At 48.3% G+C, this 17,988-nt stretch overlaps 1 protein-coding gene across 3 annotated transcripts in view; it reads right to left on the reverse strand.

Annotated features, from left to right (window-relative positions):
* The window catches only part of CGNL1 (cingulin like 1), a 74,415-nt gene that overhangs the window by 32,818 nt on the left and 23,609 nt on the right, over window positions 1-17,988 (reverse strand). For 2 of the 3 annotated variants that reach the window (XM_060282597.1, XM_060282598.1), the window contains exons 2-8: window positions 11,970-13,604; window positions 11,321-11,415; window positions 10,897-10,990; window positions 8,253-8,354; window positions 7,553-7,701; window positions 6,232-6,367; window positions 4,422-4,634 (exon numbers count right to left, since the gene is read on the reverse strand). In XM_060282597.1, coding sequence (XP_060138580.1) covers window positions 4,422-4,634; window positions 6,232-6,367; window positions 7,553-7,701; window positions 8,253-8,354; window positions 10,897-10,990; window positions 11,321-11,415; window positions 11,970-13,583 — 2,403 coding nt within the window. In that variant the 5' untranslated portion in view covers window positions 13,584-13,604. The remainder of the gene's footprint in view (window positions 1-4,421; window positions 4,635-6,231; window positions 6,368-7,552; window positions 7,702-8,252; window positions 8,355-10,896; window positions 10,991-11,320; window positions 11,416-11,969; window positions 13,605-17,988) is intronic. The other variant, XM_060282599.1, reaches the window with a different exon arrangement.

Below are 17,988 nucleotides of genomic sequence, written 5' to 3' on the forward strand. Positions count from 1 at the left end.
TTTGCCTAATCTCCGTTAGTCATTGCTAGATGGAGATGGCTTGCTCTGTGTGAACCAAGGTGCAGTTTGAGTCGAAAGAGGACTCCAGAGCCTTGCACCTGGGTTAATAACAGAGTGTCACTCCTATCTTTGGTTACCACGTACAGCTCACGCTAAACAAGCCACTTCATTCACAGCATAAACAGAGCCTAACATGGCTACAAGCAGCCAGAGCAGGGAAAGGATTAACCTATCAACAAGTGGTTATTTCGGGGCTGTGTTATCCTCTTAGCTATACATTGCTCCTGCCACACTCTGTTTGCTCGGCTTTCCAGCACAGCCAAGGTCATACCAATTGAGTAGAAGATTAACTCGCGTTCCCAGCAATGGCCTGGGTCTCTCTAGATCAGGCACGTCCAACAGGTAGATCGTGATCTACCGGTAGATCACTGGACATCTGTGGTAGATCACTGGCTCCCCCCAAAGAAGCTCAACAACTTTGGCTCCCCTAAAAATGCTCAACATTTTAGCCCTTCACCCCCCAAAAAGAGGGCTTTCCTCCCACCTCAGAAAAGCTCAACAACTTTGACATGAACCCCTAAAAACGGGGCTTTCCTCCTCCCTAAAAAAAAGCTTAACAACTTTGACATGCCAGTTTTAACTCTGTGAGTAGATCGCAGTCTCTTCAGAGTTGGCCACCCCTGCTCTAGATTGTTTTCCCTCAGGGCCTCAACCTGTGGACTTGTTAGGCTGCAAACAGGGAAACCCCGAAGCTCCCGCCCTACCGGTATAGGTTTCCCTGCTTCCGATGTGACACCATCAGACAGAAGTATTCTGCTTGCTTCTAGATAGCCTTAGGAAAAAAGCGAGACTAGATTGCAGCAGAACTGGGCCAACCTTTGAGAACTAAGGCAGCGTGGCATGCATTACACCAGGGGCAGCATGAAAACGCTTTGGTGCCCAAGACCGACCATCTCACTTCTTAAATCAACTACTGTACAACACAGAGCACTGGGAAATTCTCCTGCACAAGCCCCACTGAAATGAATTTGCAGGAGTACAGCCAAGCTCTTTTTGCATCTCATGTTCATGTCAATGGGGCTTGTGCTAGAGAACTTCCTGATGGGCTGGGCCCAATCTCTCTCTGCACCCCTTCATAGCACCAAAAATTCAGCAGCAGAAGGGAAGTCGCCTCCCATGGCCTCTGGCCAGGAAGTGCCACATTGTGTTATGCGCTGCTGCTTCATGGGGCATTTATGGCTGTAATTAGTACTGCAGCCAAGTAGATAAGAAAATGATTTTTAAAAACCCAAACACAGAAAGGCAAACAGACGGTGCAGTTCAAATAAATGGAAATAACAGAACAGCAGGTGGTTCTGACACCTCTGCCAAACAGTAAGCTGGTTATATAAAGTTCAGTGAGACCAAAATAATTAACATGGGAGGGTTTTAACAAAGTGTCTCAAATGAAACTCCCAGATATAAATAATGTCAGCTTGACAAACAATAAGAACCACATGATTACCCTTCGGTGCAGAATGATGGGTTTTTAAACCACATGGTGTGTGTGTTTTAACTGTTAATATAAACATATATATTGCCAGATCTTTCAGCCAATTATTGGCAATCAAGCAGAACATCCCATTGGGGGCTTCTCTGCAGCAGCAACTCGACTACAGAATTCCCTTGCACTAGAGCTGTGATCAGCAGTGATCAGGCTCAGGTACCAAGTTAAAATGTCCTTCAAGCAGACTTGCTCTTGGTGGAACTGATTAGTCTCCACGGTTTTGGAACCTAGGCAGATTATGCCTGCTGTTGTATTTTCTCTCAATCTTTTAAACTGCTCCTTTACTCTTCTATTCATAGTTTAAATGTTACTCATTTTGTAAATTGACCTGGAATTTGTTGGAATGAAGGATGGTTTAGAAATGCAACAAAGAAATAACAAAACATCTAAAGGAACTCATTTTACTTCCAATATCCACCCACCCACAAGGCAGATTTAAGTAGGCTTGAGTAGGAGAACTGCTCCGTTCTGATAAGTCACCATCTCCACCACGCAACCAGAAAAATCAAGTGAAATCATTGTGCAAAAAGCAGGGACAGTCAATAATACAGCCGTCCCTAACCTGGTGCTCTCCAGCTGTTTCCAAATTCCCACCAGATTCAGCCAGCGCAACTGTATAATGCTGGGGCTGATGAAAGTTGCAGTTCACAACAGCTAAAGGGCACCAGGAATACATCAGAGAGGTAGAATGCTGGGAAGGGACACAGTGAAGGGCCAACCCTCTGGCCCCTCACCAATATATGCATGGCAGAGCAGGGGGGGTGGCTGTGGAAGCCACAGGAAAAGGGTCAAATTGGCAACAGAATTGGCCCCTTCCTACCAGCTCTTGCTACTGAAGATTGTTGTTGAAATTCACCCAAAAACATCGGTGGCCTATGCCTAAGACACAGGCACGAAGCAAATGAGTGCTGCCTGTGTTAACATATCTTACTGTTATTACTGCAATATGATATTCACAATGGAAAATGTGGTCTGGTCAGATTAAAAACTGAATGAATCTAGCACACTCAAGATTAAAGGGACTGACCAGGGAGGGGAAGGATGACGGCATCAGAGCCTTTGAGCTTCCACAAAGTGTTTAAAGGCATAATCTGTGCCTTGCAGGCTTTGTCTAAAGACTTGCCAAGACCATTAAATAGATTTTTACATGTGCGTGGACTCAGCTTCACAAGGATGCTCTGTGGAGGCCAAAGAAGTTCTGCTACAGGATGCAAGTTGCCTTTCACATTCTGAACATGCAGCAAATAAACAGAGCAAAGTAAAATGGGAGGCAAATGATTATTCCATTTTTGTACAATTCAGTTGGTCAGGAAGCAACAAGCGAGTGGCTTATGTGTGCCATTCAGTGTGGCAAAGTAAAGGGAACAGGCAAACCTAACCCCATGGGGTACACTCTACCAGGATGTATGAAGCTGCTTCATTCCCAGGGGGGCTGGTCTGATACATTTTGACACCTAAGGTTCCCCCTTTACAAACAGAGGAGTCCCTGTGATGGGCACTATATCAAAGCGGGCAATAGCACAGTACCCTCCACTGCACCAGCAGAGGGCAGCAGGCAAGCGGGGGGGGATGCACAGTTCTGTCCTCTCTGCACTCCTCGGCAACAACTACAGGAACCAAAAAAATAAAATCCTGGGCCACCACAAATCTTCCACCAAAGGAGAAGGGAAGAACATGGGAACAGCCTTCCACCACGCCACTTAATTTCTCCAGCTAGCTGAGTCCGGTCTCCCAAGTGGCAGCGCTTTCCAAGTTCCCTGGGGTTGAACCTTATGCATGCAACTCGGGGGCTCTGCCTCTGGGCTCTGATCCTCCCCCTCCGCCCCAGGAGGGCTTATGTTACCCTAAAAAGGACCTGAGCCAGGACAGGAGAGCATCCCATACTTGCCAGGAGATCTTCTTGCTCCATTTCAAAGGCCTTCTTCACTCCTCCCCACCAGTCTGCATCCTCCTCCTGAGTCTCAACCCAAATTTTCTACCCCCTGCTCCTCCGGTTCCTGTTAAGGGAAGTGGAGCTGCAGGGAAGAGCCTTGGGCTTCTGAGTACTAAAGCAGGGAGCTGTTTGAGACCATGGGCAGCCGCCTCTGTTCTGACGTAACTGCTCTATAAGACTCCTCTTGCTCAACCAGACAAGAGTCTCTCTCTAGGGCCATGTTCTGGTGCCCCCACCCCACCCCACCCTCCACCCTGTGGTCAGTATCCAGCTGCAGAGATAAGACTTCCTCTACAAATGGAGGCTCCATTCAGCTCACAGCTGTTGAAAGACCTGCCCTCCTCCTGATTCTGTCCCTTTGCTTTCAGGGAACCATCTAAACGAGTACCGTCCCAGACACATCCTGAAGCCCAAAAGTTTATCACATGCTATCTGAAGGAGGATTTCTGTACTTTGGAACTGGGCCTCGCTCAAATGTCATGGCTGGGTCTGAGGTGAGCCAGGAATGAGGGGCCAGGGGGCAAGCCAGGTATCAGGACCAAAGGAACACAAGAGGAGTCCAGAAAGCCTCATGGTCTTTCCTGTCCAGCAGGGTTCACTGCCCAGCCTGTAAGGAGGGTGTCAGCCCAGGAACTGGGAACAGCGAAGGCAGGTGCTGCAATACAACTCAGGGACATGGTCTCAGCCGCTCCCCAGATGACTCCAAGGGTGTCAGCAGGGCAGGAGTGACCAGGCCCAGGTAGCAGGTAGAGGGAAACCCCAGGATGAAAGCTACCCCAGCACAGCAACCTGGCTCAAAGAGAAGCAGAGTCCTAGGCGGGGTGAGTCCCCTGCTAGCTGCTGGCTAGTCCCTGCTCCAACAAACCGGTTGTTCACCTCCAGGGTCTCCCAATGAACAACAGCCTTGGCTGAATGTTAAGTCTGGCTCTGCACCACACTAACCTCTGTAACTTCTTCCAAACTCCCTCTCAGAGTCTGGAGTTCCTGGCTGTGTTGCTCTTTGAGCCGGTCTATCTCCTGGTCGTGGCTGGACACTTCTTCCTTCAGGGCCCCCTTCAAGGCTGTTAGCTCACGCTCTCGCTTCCTCAGGATGTCTTCCTGCTGCTCTTTGACCCTCAGGATGGCCTGAAGATCCTGCTTCAGCTGCATCAGCTCCTGCACCAATAAAAAAAGGAGAGACTTGTAGCCAGCGCTGCTTAAAAAGAGAGGTCAAAACCACTGAGAGCAGAAGGGTCATTTCCCAAGGCCCTCAAAAACTCAGCACCAAGTCCTAGCTTGAAGAAGTACCTGAAACTGTCGGTGCTCAGGCCATAGCTGCCAAGTACCCCGTTTTCTCCGGGAAAACCCCGTTTTTACTTACCTTTTCCCGGTGGTCCCCGGTATCACTTCGTCTCCCGTTTTTCTCCGTTATTTTCTCCTGCCGACGGCCATTTTTTCTTTCCGATTTGCCCTTCTATGGGCACAAAAAATGGCCGCCACCGGCTTCAAAAGTCGCATCTACGCATGTCCGGAAGTGCATAGACGCGACTTCCGGTGTCGGCGGCGGCCATTTTTGGTGCCCATAGATGGGCGGAGCGACACCGGAAGTTGCGTCGACGCACTTCCTGACATGCGTACAAGCGATTTTCAAAGCTGGCGGTGGCCATTTTTGGTGCCCATAGAAGGGCAAAGTGACACCGGAAGTTACGTTGACACAGCTGCCGGTCCCAGATTCTGCAGTCCGGGACTTGGAAGGTAAGGCTCAGGCTGCAGAGTCCTCTTCAGACACAGAAGATGATAGAAGTGTAGCGCATCAGCAGGGCTGGCCCACCCATGAGGCAAGGTGAGGCGAATGCCTCAGGTGGCAGGATCCACAGGGGTAGCAGGTCCAGCCTCCAAGAAATGCACCATCTGCCACTGCCACCACAGTGGCAGTGATGGTGCACTTATTAGAGGCCAAATCTGCCTCCTCCTCAGCAGTAAACCCCCCCCATACAACGTCTACGGCAACCTCTCAGCAAACAGGAGGTGCTGCTGTTCTCCTCCCATCCCTAGAGACAAAATGGCAGGGGCTGCCCTCTGTGGACTCTGCACCTGCCCAGCCTGATTCAGAGCGGGCCTCTTTCCTCCCCACGGTGGCCCTTGAGTTCCACTTCAAGCGTCGATTTTATTGCCCCACCTGTTCTCGATGTAGATTTTCAGGAGGCGAAATGGGACAGACCACCCCGCCGAGCCTCAGCCTCGATCACTGGCAGGCAGCAAGAACTCTCTGGATGGGCCAGGCTTGGTACAGAGACAAGAAGCCTAGATTTCCTCCCTTTGCCCAAACAGATGCACTTTGGGCTTTGGCTCAAATCCATCTCCAGCTCAGGGCACGATGAGATGAAACCCAGTCTCCTGAAGATTTTGTAACCTTAACCCAGGCTCAAGAGGCCTTGAATTTGACTGTAGCAGCAGGCAGGAGAGTGCTTAACCACCCCAGCTGTTTTTTCTCTTTGCAGAGGAAAAAGATACCGGGGACAAGAATTCCCCACTCCACCTGTCACATGCGATGAAAAGCAGTGTCTCACTGCTTGGTCAGTGATCAGGGAAAAGTTGTTACCTATCTTCCAACATCCCTTCTTGTTTGGCCCTTAAACTGAACCCTTTGCTCCGCCAAATCACCTCAGGGACCTTGGATAGGAGAACACTTCCCTCAGGCCTGGACTACCACAGGGGCTATTTCCAACACAGCAGAAGGCCTGCTGGTTTCTGCCCCTCCCCCACAACTCACCCCAAGGAGCATCTCCCTCTCGCCATCCTCAGCGTGCTTCGCGTTGTCCAGTTCGTCGTGCATCTCAGAGAGCTGGTCCTGCAAGTCCCGGATCTCCGTCTGCTGCTGCTCCTGCTCCATTTTCACTTGGAAAAGCCTCCATAAGGGAAAGGGAATCATGTTTTCTACCTATATTTGGTCATGTGTTGTTTCATGTATATATTCTTGATTTCTGAGGGAGGCCAAAGGGATCCCCTCCTTTCAGGTAATGACAAATGGAAAGTTGGGGCCTGCAACCTCCCAACCTCCTGCCTTGGGAACTCCCTACCCAAGAAGACGCTCTCAGCCAACTCTCTCCAGAGTCACAGGAAAAGGTTCGAGGCTGGTTTATTTGGGAGAGCTTCCAGAGGGAAACAGATGCCACTGGTGTAGTTTGGGGGGAGTGGAGGGGGCAACTCCTACATACACATAGGCAATGGAGGAATGCCTGAGCCACAGTTTTGGCAGTAAGAGAAAAACGTCTGGTGAAATCAAACTGTGTTTCTGGGATGTTTCCCTCTGTTCTGGCCACTCCCTTTTCTCATCATTTCTGGAAAAGAACTCAGCTTCTCCCTTTGCCCTTATCCCTGACCATTGGCCGTGCTAGTTGGGGTTGCTGGCAACACCTTCCCCCTCCCAGGTTCCCCACCATACCTGCCAAGTTCCAGCCCGAGAAATAAGGGACTGGACCGGAAGTAGCAGGCCAGAAGTAGCGCTGCCGCCATTTTGGAACTGGGCGGAGCATGCTCAGAAGTAACTTTTGATGCTGCTGTGCCCAGTTCCAAAATGGCCGCCGCACCAGAAGTCACGCTGCAGCCATTTTGGAACTGGGCAGAGCAGCATCAAAAGTCGCTTCTGAGCATGCTCCGGCCAGTTCCAAAATGGTCACCGCGCCAGAATAAACCGGGGGGGAAACAAAAAAAAAATCTGTTTTTTCGGCTGGGAACAGCTGGGAAAACGGGGGTTTCCCAGGGAATAAGGGAGACTTGGCAGCTATGTTCCCCACTACTGGCGCAGACAGAAGTAGAGCAGAGGCAGGCAGGGAGAGTAGCAAGAGAGCCACAAAGAAGCAAAGTCTGGAGGGTGGCTTTTGAGGGAAATGGATTGAAACCTGAAAGGGGCATGAGCATTGTGCCCCTAAGCCAGGATCCCTATTAGGCTCCGAATGGAAGGCTGCAAAGGAGGGAGGGAGATTAAGATGGGATCTGTGGGCTGAGAGGGGTGATTCCCAAGAGGACGGACAATCACGCCCCGCGATTCACACTGGCAGGCAGGCAGGCAAGTCCTTTTGCACAAAACTCACTCTTCAAGGTGCTGCCTGAGGTCTTTCTCGCTCTCCTCCAGCTGCTTCCGGAAGGTGTCTTTATCTTCTACGGTCTTTTCCAGCTGCTGCTGAAGAACTCTCAACTCTGCCTTTGCTGCATCTCTTTCATCTGTAATGTTCTGTTGGTTCTGCAAACAGGGGAGATCAGAAACACAGGATGCTGGAAAGAGGCTGGGGTGGGCCCTTTTCAGAAAGAATGCTGCATTTTTAAGAAAAGGGGCAGGCAATACATTGAGTTACTAAAATAAGAGGTGCCCCCCTTTTTCAATAGTAACGTTTGCAGAAATTCACTGTACCCGGCACTGTACACCAGCAGCAGCTCTAGTTACAGGGCTCAGGGCCACATCCACAGCCTGCCCCCCACCAGCTTAGGCAGCTTCCGTATTCTGAGAGGCCTTGGTCCAACTAGGCCAGCAATGGCTCTCAGGCAGACAGGGTGCTGAGGAACAGAGCCTATGCCCAACATAGAGCTCTGGGCTCCCCAAATGCATCACTCTGATGCAAAGGTGAAGCTGCCCTGACAGTCCCTGGACTTTCTCCCCATGCAAACAATTTTGCTTCAAGAATCTTTGGAACAGTTTGCACTGTTAGCTTGCTTCTTTTTTAAAATCTCCATGAAAAAGCAGAGCAATGTGCAGTGCACAGCACTGAGGCAACAACAGGGTGGGTGGCAACCTACCTTGACTTCCAAATCCAGCCTCCTTTGTAGATCAGAAACCTCATTTTCCAGCTCCTTTGTCTGTTCCATCAACGCCTTGACTGAAGCAGACGTCTCAGAGGCCTACAGTCAAAGAACACATGCTCTGAAAAATCTATAGATTGTTTTGTTCTACAAGAGCCACCCAAAGCCAATGGCTCTGTTTAGAGCAAGTCTGGTTATCCCACGCTGTCCCTGAAGGAGCATCACTGTACTACTACATCTAAATAATGTATTGTAGGGGGTGAACACATGTCACCAGGGAATCCTGTCCTTTGTGTGCACCACAGAGAAGGGCCAACTCACATTGGTGCTACCCAGCATTCCTAGGTAAGCCCACTGGGTCCAACTCAGAGCCAGTGTGGTGTAACGGTTAGAGCACTGGGCTACGACCTGGGAGACGCGGGTTCAAATCCTGACTCAACCATGAAGCTGAGTGACCTTGAGCCAGTCAGGGCCGGCCCTACGGCCAGGCTGGGTGGCGCAGGGCACCACGGCGCCGGCCCGCCAGGGGGGCGCCACGACTGCGCCCGCCCGCTGGCTGGCCAATCCGCCGGTCCGTTGCGCAGCTGCGCGCATGGCAACCGCGCTGTGCCTGCCTGCCCGCCCGCTGCTGTGCTGCAGTGCCTGTGGCAGCTGCGCTGCGCGCTGCACCCGCCCACCCACCGCGCTGAGAAACGGGGCAGGGGGGCGCGGGAGGGATCCGTCGCACCAAGGCGCCAGGGGCGCTTAAGACGGCCCTGGAGCCAGTCACCATTTCTCAGCCTAACCTACCTCACAGGGTTGTTGTGAGGACAAAACAGGGAGGGCAATAACCATGTACATCACCTTGAACTTCTTGGAAGAAAAGGTGGTATATAAATTAAACAAATGAATAAGCAAACAAGGAGCCACTTTGTCAAGAAGGAACCCCCTCGGGCTGAAGCCGACCCTCTTAAACTAGGCCTGAAACAAAATTGTCCACTCGGTTTTGCTTTTGTTTTCACCAGCAGATTTCACTCAATTTCCATCCAGGTTCTGAATCCGTTGCAAGAGCGAAACTCAGGGGATCTCACTGAGCAACATCTCAAGGACCCCACCTAGACCAAGCCCTAGTCAAAATGATCAAAGGGAGGGGCTTCCCGTGAAGTGTAGGTGGGTTCAGTCCTGACTGAGGCTGAGGTACAGCTCAAAAGGATTTATTGAAGCATCAGGAACAGCATAAGAAGGGCAAAGCAACTATATTTCTGAAGGCCTAGGCCACACCCACTCTCAACGTGATTGGCTGTCTAAGCCCCACAAGCTGTGAATCGTAACTCAGAGCTTAAGAGCCAATGCCAGTAGCCCAAACCCTAATGCTACGTGATGGGATAGTGTGTATCGAATCAGAACGCAGTGGCCCAGGATCCTTGGTCCAGACTCGAGCTCAGGTGAACACAGACCACTGAATACATAACATCCCCCCCCCCGTTTTACCACACAGCATCCCTTTTCATCTTCAACACTGAGTACCAATTAGCAGAAGGATTTCCTGTATTAATATCATACTTAACATAAGAAAGGGTCACATATGACTGGACATCACACCTTCCCCTAACACTTGGTTGTGCTAAGCTGAACATGTGGACTACCTCAGCTGCAAGGTGTTGTTGTGTCACTTCAATAGATAGTTAAAGGAAAGTTCTCTTTTGGGGGAATTGATCTACAATAGATCATTCACAACAAACAAATCAACGCTGCTACAATCAAGGAGTCAGGAACTTGCCCAGGTGAATGGACCTTTGGGTCATGTTTTTACTTCAATGGAGTTCAGCCTAAATCTGAAACTAACGTTTGAACCTGATGGTGCTCAGCTAACCATTGATATCTACATAAAACAGAGAAACAGGCATAAAAAGTGTGTGTAACGGTTACAAAGCACAGCTTTCCAGCTTAACAGTGCGCCAACGCACTTATGGAGCTTGGCATGGTCTGAAGCTTCATTATTCTTTGGAGTTTACAAGCTGAAAAAGGACAGAGATCCAAACACATAGCAGAGTCCCTGCCAAGTTACTAGATCTTATAGAGCAGGCACCCCCAAACTCGGTCCTCCAGATGTTTTGGGACTACAACTCCCATCATCCCTAGCTAACAGGACCAGTAGTCAGGGATGATGGGAATTGTAGTCCCAAAACATCTGGAGGGTTGAGTTTGGGGGGTGCCTGTTATAGAGGGAGGAGGAATTCAGACTGTCACTCTTTTGCAGGATGGATGCACATTCCAGAACTTTAGATTTGCCTCAATTAAAGTAGATTAAATTGCTCTAGCACCCTAGCATGAAAAATCCACTTTTAAAAAAAGAAATGGACTTTGTAGTTTGAAAGTGACAGGAAAATGCATGGAAACATGAAGAGATATTCAAGGGGAAGGCATGCAAACATCCTGCAATTAAATCAGGATGAATGCAGGATGAACACTCATTGCCATCTAACTGCCCTGTAAACAAATCAGAACAATAAAGACTGGAAGCAAATCAGAGTGGGTGCTCAAGTGTCAGGGTTGCCCAGAGGAGACCTAATCTTTCTTCTTCACACAACAAGGTGAGGGATGTGGATAAACACATGAAAGCTGAAGAGAGAGACAACCTTGTTTTCCTCGTGTACTTTACCTGTGAGTTCCCTGCTGCTCTGGACTTTAGAGTCTGGATTTTCTCAAATACCAGGTTGACTTTCCTCTTCGTTGCATCATCATTTTCGCTGCTTCTGAAATATGAACAAACGTCAGCCAGCAAGGCAATGACTGAGATGTCTCAGAGTCTCCTGAAAGCCCCCATTCCTACAGTGACCATCTTATGAAAAGACACTCAGCCACAGATGTTAGTAGGTTAATTTGGAATTTTACCTCCTGGTAGTAAATCAGAGATGCCTAGCTAGACCTCAAGGTTGCTTTAAGGAATGAAAATCAGAGGGGGTGTGTGTGCGTAATGTATTAATTGGAGATAGCCACCATTCCCAAATATCAAATATTCATTTGCTCAAGTACTCAATGTAATGCCATTTCCACAAGCTACATGTCTGCGCAAGCCCACTAACCCTTCCTTGAGATAGTTGTAGAGAATCTGCTTAGCTGTTTCCTCGTTGGTTTGCTGTGCAAGTTCCTGTTGGCCCTTCAGCAGATCAGGAGTGACCTGGAAAGACAAAGCCAGGTACAGTATCAGTCATATCCCTTGCAGTGAAAGCCTTCGGCTTCGGACAGAACAGCCTCTGTGCCACAAGCACGGTGAGCCCAAAACAGTTTGATGCTGTGCTATAGGATGGTCTGAGAAGTGTGTGGCAGGAACATTTGCAAAGTTGCAGAGAAGAGGATTTGCAAATGACTGCCTTGATGCCAAAGTCAGGAGGGGAAATGGACTTTTGTGTCCAGAGAACTCTGCTTATTTGATACCTTGCCTTCAAAAAGGTAATTGCTCAAAATCCTAAAATGTAAATTATTCCTAAATATGTCTTAGCTTGCCATCACCACTCTGCACTACCTCCCCAGAGCATGGAAGCTGCTTAGCTGAACTCCACCTTTCTGTCTCTCTAAGTTTTCCATTCAACAACCTCACCCCCGAGTGGCTGAGGCCACAAGGAGCAGGGATAACCAGCTCTTTCATTCATACAGTATGTCCAAAATTGCAACTCTGTAGCACAGCATCCTGTCACTGGATCAGGTCAACAGATCACACTCTGGCAAACATACCTGAGCAGCTGAAGCAGAAGCAAATGTTTTCACAGGCAGTTTCGGAGTCACAATACGGTTTGGTAACAAGAGAGTGGAAGTCACCATTTTATTTTCACTTTTTTTGGTCTGGCCTGGAAGTGTGGATGATTGATAAGCCGAACTCTCACAGACTATTTTACTTTGCTTGTGATATTGCAAAGAGTTGAAATGCTTGCTGGGAGAATCTCTTGCTGCTGTTGCTGCTGCCTGGAGTTTGCCCACAGACCGAGGACAAACTTGATCCCCAAAAGACACTGACTTCTGATCTGGAGAGAACACCTTCTGAAGGCAAACTTTAGAGGGCTGTAGTAAATGCTTGGATGACGTTGCCGAAGTTTGACCAAATTCATCTGAACAACTGGAATTCACCTTGAGCCCACAGGGAAGGGCACTGTCGACACTCCTTGACCGCTTACGGTCGTCTGGGTGAATCCTGCTCCTGATTCCCAGCCTGCCTCTTCTCTGAGGACCCATCTTCTGGTCAAACTTTTCAATGAGTTGATCAACTGCAGGAATTGAACCAGTGTCAATATCGCGACCAGTTCCAGGCAAAAATGGGATATACCTTCTGTTTTCGTGCCTGTTCACATTGTCAGCATAGATGGCATACTCTTGGTCATCAAGGAAGAACTTGTACAGGGAAGCAACAGAAGTTGGGGTAGTTGATGATGATGACGACCGTCGTGAGCCATTCAGGACTGATCCTGCTGAATCTTGCCTGCGGAAAGGAAGGAGATCAGGTCTGCATTTCCTTGTTTCCTGATAGGTGGGCGGACTTATAGCAGATGGAGATCCATCACTAGAAGAACGTGATCCATGCAATCCATTGGGAGTGTCAGAATTGCTGGGGCATTCCAACTCCTGCTTGCTTTGGTCTTCCCCTACTGCAGGCATGGTCAAATCCACAGTTTTTGGTTTGGACTTGGCCAGTTCTACACACTGGAGGGTCATTTTATCTAATGAAGCAACCTTCAAAGGTGAGCTCCAAGGCTTGCTGTCTGGTTTCTCTTCATCTGCAAGAGATTTGGATTTACTGGATGGGGGAGCCTCAAAGCCTTCCAAATCCAGGACGTTCTTTTCAGGATCATAGGGCTGCAGAAGCTCAGGATGCCTCTGGAAGTTCAACAGACTGGGCGACTGGGTGAACCCAGTCTTGAAATGCAAGGTGCTGCTCTCTCCCTCATCCACACTGGCCTGCGGGCTTTTGAACTTGTTTGGCAACGTGCTATAAGTTCCCAAACACTGTCTTTCTTCGCCAGTTTTCTTCCTCAGTTCAGGAGCAGAACTGGAGCCCAGCACTGACCTATCAAGTGTCTCGGTTGCAACCTGTGGGCCGTTTGCAGGTGCTACGTGACAGTCAGGCAAACATCCCTCTGCATTGTTGAGCACAATGTATGGGTGCCCATCAATCCCTTGGACCCGGATGCTGACTCCATATGACCCATCCTTTGCATTCAGCGCACTCTTTGCCTTTGGAGGCACATTGCTTGCAAGCTTGAAGTGGATCCCGCAGTCCGGCTGCTGCTGCTGCTGCTGCTGCTGCTGCTGCTGCTGCTGCTGCGTGTGCCTGAAGCTGCCCACATAGGACTCCATTGTTCACATGGGTTTAGGGCACTGCAAAGAGGAAAGAAACAAATACGTGAGTAGAGGAAACAAGCACTTTCATCTTCATCATACCAAAGTCCCTGGCATTTTCTTCACTGACATATGGGGCTGGTCCAAGACAATTGGGCATCTGCAGAGGAAAATCCAAAGTGCACCCACCACATACAGTGGTTAAAAGGGAGTTCAGTCCCCGAACATAAATGGACTGGAGTGGGAAGTGAGAAGAACAAGGCTGGCCTATCTCCTTAAGCAGGGAGTTCCAAAGGGCAACATGAGGATTGCCCAACCTTCATTGGCCTGAGTGCTGCCTTGACCCTTGGGCTAAACCTCCAAGGGTTGGTTGTTGGCAGTGAGTATTACCACCCCACAGCCTCTCTCACAAACTCTTAAAGGCACACACAGCTTCCTCATCTCAGGAATTCTAATGCATGCCTCATGATCCATGCATGTCAGCTGAGTGGGGAACTCCTTCTCTGCTCAGCAAATAATCAATCCAAGGACCCAGGAGGGAGCAATTTTCATTCTGCATCATCAGGGCACTAGCCTTTGCCTACCTCACTGTGATGCCATTATTAATTATTAAATTGTTGTTGTTGTTGTTGTTACATTATTCTTTGCCAGTGCTGCCAAAATTAATAGGGTCTTGGTGGGCCAGAATAAATGGGTGCTGGATCAAGTTTCCAAACTGTGGGTTAGCCACTCCTGGACAATACCATGAGTGCAAAGGCCACTGGCCTAACCTGAGAAGGGCCTCCCCAGGTGGCCTCTCAGTCTGTGGAGGGAACGTTGACAGAGAAGGTCCCCTCAGATGCCCTAGGCCCAGATCCTCTTCCCAGCTTCCAAACACCCCTCTTCCTCCCCTCTTCATGAAGAAGCAAGCCCAAACCAAACCAAACCATACAGAGAGTCCACTCATGTTTCCAAGCTGAAAGCTCCTTCTGTAAGTCAGGTAACGCTGCCTTCACCAACCTAGCTTTAGCTTTAGCCCATCAACTTTACGTACGATGAAAAGTTTAACCATTCACACATGCAAACCTGCTGCATTTCTCAAGCAATACAAGCCCAAAAAGAAGGATCCCGCTTCCTGCTGGATGTGCACTTAACAGCCTTATTCCATTTTGCCATGAACACATTCGAGAGCTCCGTGAACAAAAGTTGGCTGTTCCGCTTCTTCCAGTTGGTGACCTCCTAACTCTGCATCCCAAGCCAGACAGGAGTGTCAGCTGGCCATGAAAGTAAGGCTGTAGCAACTATGTGTGGCACAAAATAAAAAGCCCTTCCTGCGGCCAATGGGCTTCTGCATGCCTCACTTCCTGGCATCAAAGACCACTTCTTGATCAAAGACCATCTTGGGGCAAGCGTCACCAAGGGCAACTCAACATTTTGCCCATATCATGCTTCAGAAGGGTGAGGAACCATGGACTGGCACAGCTGCTGCTTGCCAACAGTCGTCATTGAGAAGAACATGTGTCATGCTCAGAAACTCCAAAATGTCAATCAAGGCACAGGAAAACACAGGTGGACAACGAACAACTGCAGGAAATGACATTTGCTGTTCCCCAGAACTTCCCCCACACTTCCAGCTTCCCTTTGTTTGTTCTGCACAATCACATCTCCCACCAGATCTCCAACTTCCAGGTATTATGAGAGAAGACAACCCGGAAACTGTGCCTCCAGTCTAATCGCAGTCAGACAGATCCAGCGCCCTTGGATATCCACAAAATGTTCTGTCCATTTTGACAGATTCTGAAGCGAGATTGTAAAAAAGAAACAATGTATAATTTATATTGGCTGGGTAAGGGGGATGACATCATAATAGTATTAAAGTGACAGGCAGTAAGGGCAGAATAAAGAGAATTCTCCATTTCTAATATTTTAAAGCAACACCTATCCTGAATCTTTAGCATCTAATTAATGCTACAGATCAAAGTGAGCTCTTCCTATGAAAGTCAATGCTATAGTAAGGTTGCAACTCAATTCACGCTCACCTGAGCATAAGACTTAAGTAAACATGCCCACATTGGGCAAAAGATTCCTGCATTGTTGGACTAGTTGACCCTCACGGTCCCTTCTAACTCTATCATTCTATGAGTCTATGAATATGATTGTGTCATGAATCTGTTATTCTTTAAGGTGCTAGCAATGGCTTTTATTGCAATAGAAATAACCATCTTCTGGAATCTGTCCAGTGGGACACTGTAGGGAGATTTAGAATCTGTTTGGGAGTGGTTTTCTCCACTTCCAACCGTCTTTTATTAAACACAACACAGGCACACAAGCATTGGCATCTGTATCAAATATCTTTTTAACACCGGAAACAGAATTAGTAGCCTGGGGTTTTCATCCAATGGCTGTGGAGTTTTCCTTTTTTAAAACATGACCTTCTGTTTTGATTTGCCCTTTTTATTCATCACACTAAACTTCAGTACAGTAATGTGTTAATTAAGATGGGACATTTATTTATCATTGTTCAGTGTGCTGATGCATTTAAAATAGTTTGGCAAATAAAATAGAGGCATAACAATATCAATTTTGAGTGGTAAGAGCATAAAGTAGACAAATTATTGTGCACTGTGTGGTGCTGTAAATCTTGAGGGCATCCCTAACGCAGATTAATGTACAGTTCTTAAGTTATCTATGGCTGCAGTTTTATTGACATGGACCTCTTCCAATCAGATACAAACAGGCACAGCCACTTTGTATGGTCCCATCAAATAATAAAGAGATAGGAATAGTGGTTGGACTCAGTTCAATTTCACACTCGCTCACGTACTGTTTTCTTAACAATCACATCCTAAAGTGGAGAGGAAGAAGCTGTTTCACCAGGGACATCTTCAGGATCAAAGAATTTTTCCAAGCCCAATGGGATCTGGTCCAAATAATATATCACATTCCAGCTATTAATATAGCCAGTCTTGTCAGAAATGAAACAGAAACCATTAATCTCTTAGGAAGGTGCAGCAAATATTCTTCAAATGCACAAAACAAATCTGGGGCTTGTTGAAGAAAAGGTTGCGCAGGATTTTGCAACCAAACAAAGCTTCTCTCTTCCTTGGAATTATTTTGACATTCCAGAAACCTGTCCACTTTGCAAAACAGATATACGTATCATCACTGGGACAGCAGCCGGCGGCAGACTTTAGTAGTCTTTCGTAATGGCGCCCTGTGCAAAGCCAAAATTTGGTGCTCCCAAATGGATATTTTCTATTATGGGTCTTCTCAATGTTGTGCCCCCCACAGCTTGGCACACTGGAGGGGGAGAGACTGCCTGTACCACCCTAAATCTAGCATTGCAGCAACATGCCCCTGGTCGGGAGGCGGCAGCTTACTCCTCATAAATTAGTTGGAACAAATTGCTTCCTCTACTGTCAGTAATGCGCCTGAACACTTCGGAGGCCAATAATGCAACTCCCAGGATCTTCTGGCACTAAAAACAGTCAGCTGCAATTTGGGAAGTGGGGGCAAGAAACACTTTTGATGTTCTCTGCCTAGCAGGACAACACATCCACTGTTTCATACTATGCCAAATTTGACGGAGCAAAAAAACCAAAAACCTTTCACCTGGAAAGTCTGAATTCAGGCCAAGGAAGTCACAGGCTGCCTTTTTGTAAGCTGATTGTATTTGATGCAACAGCTGGGTTTTGTAAATGTTTAAGAAGGTGGCAACCCTCCAGCTGGTGAGAGGGGATGGCAGAGCAATGGCCTAGAACCAGTTTTGCACCTTAAATTTAAAGAGAGGCAGGCAAAGAGTAGAGAGTTCTGCTGGAGCTGACTAGAAACAGGTACAAGCTTAGGGGCTCCGGGAATCTAATGCACTGGCTTGGGGGCTCTGGGAATCCTATCTTTTTGCAAGCTCACTACATAGCTGTAAATAATACAAAGACACTTCAGTTTCCACTGTTCCCTCGGCGCCAAAGAAAACAAAACCCTGGACTTCTCGCCACTCAGGAAATGAGGGAGCTCATAACAATCCAAAACAGGTGGATGTAAAGCAGGGTGGGAGACCTTTTTCAGCACAAAGGCCACATTGGCAACCTTTTAGGAGCCACATGCCAGTGGTGTGTGGGGCTAGAGGCAGAAGCAGGTGCAGCAACAAAATTGCCCATTTCTTTCCAGGAAAAGTCAGAGCGTTTCCACATGCGAATGGCCACATCCCTCTATCCAGGTAAGCACCAGGCACAATCACAGCGCGAAGAAACATTCTATCCAGACAAAAGCACTTGAGGAGGATGCAGAGAAGCCCCACGCAGAGGTGTAGCAATGAGCAAAACTCTGAGGGCCAGACATAGAAGTCTGGAGGGCCACATCCAAGGTTCCTCGCCCTCTGATCAAACGCCTGCATTTCTCCACACGAACCTCATTGGCAATTAAGATTTCCCTCAGAGGTTTCTCC

Source organism: Zootoca vivipara, chromosome 14, assembly GCF_963506605.1.
Source record: "Zootoca vivipara chromosome 14, rZooViv1.1, whole genome shotgun sequence".
NCBI classification, from domain to species: Eukaryota; Metazoa; Chordata; class Lepidosauria; order Squamata; family Lacertidae; genus Zootoca; species Zootoca vivipara.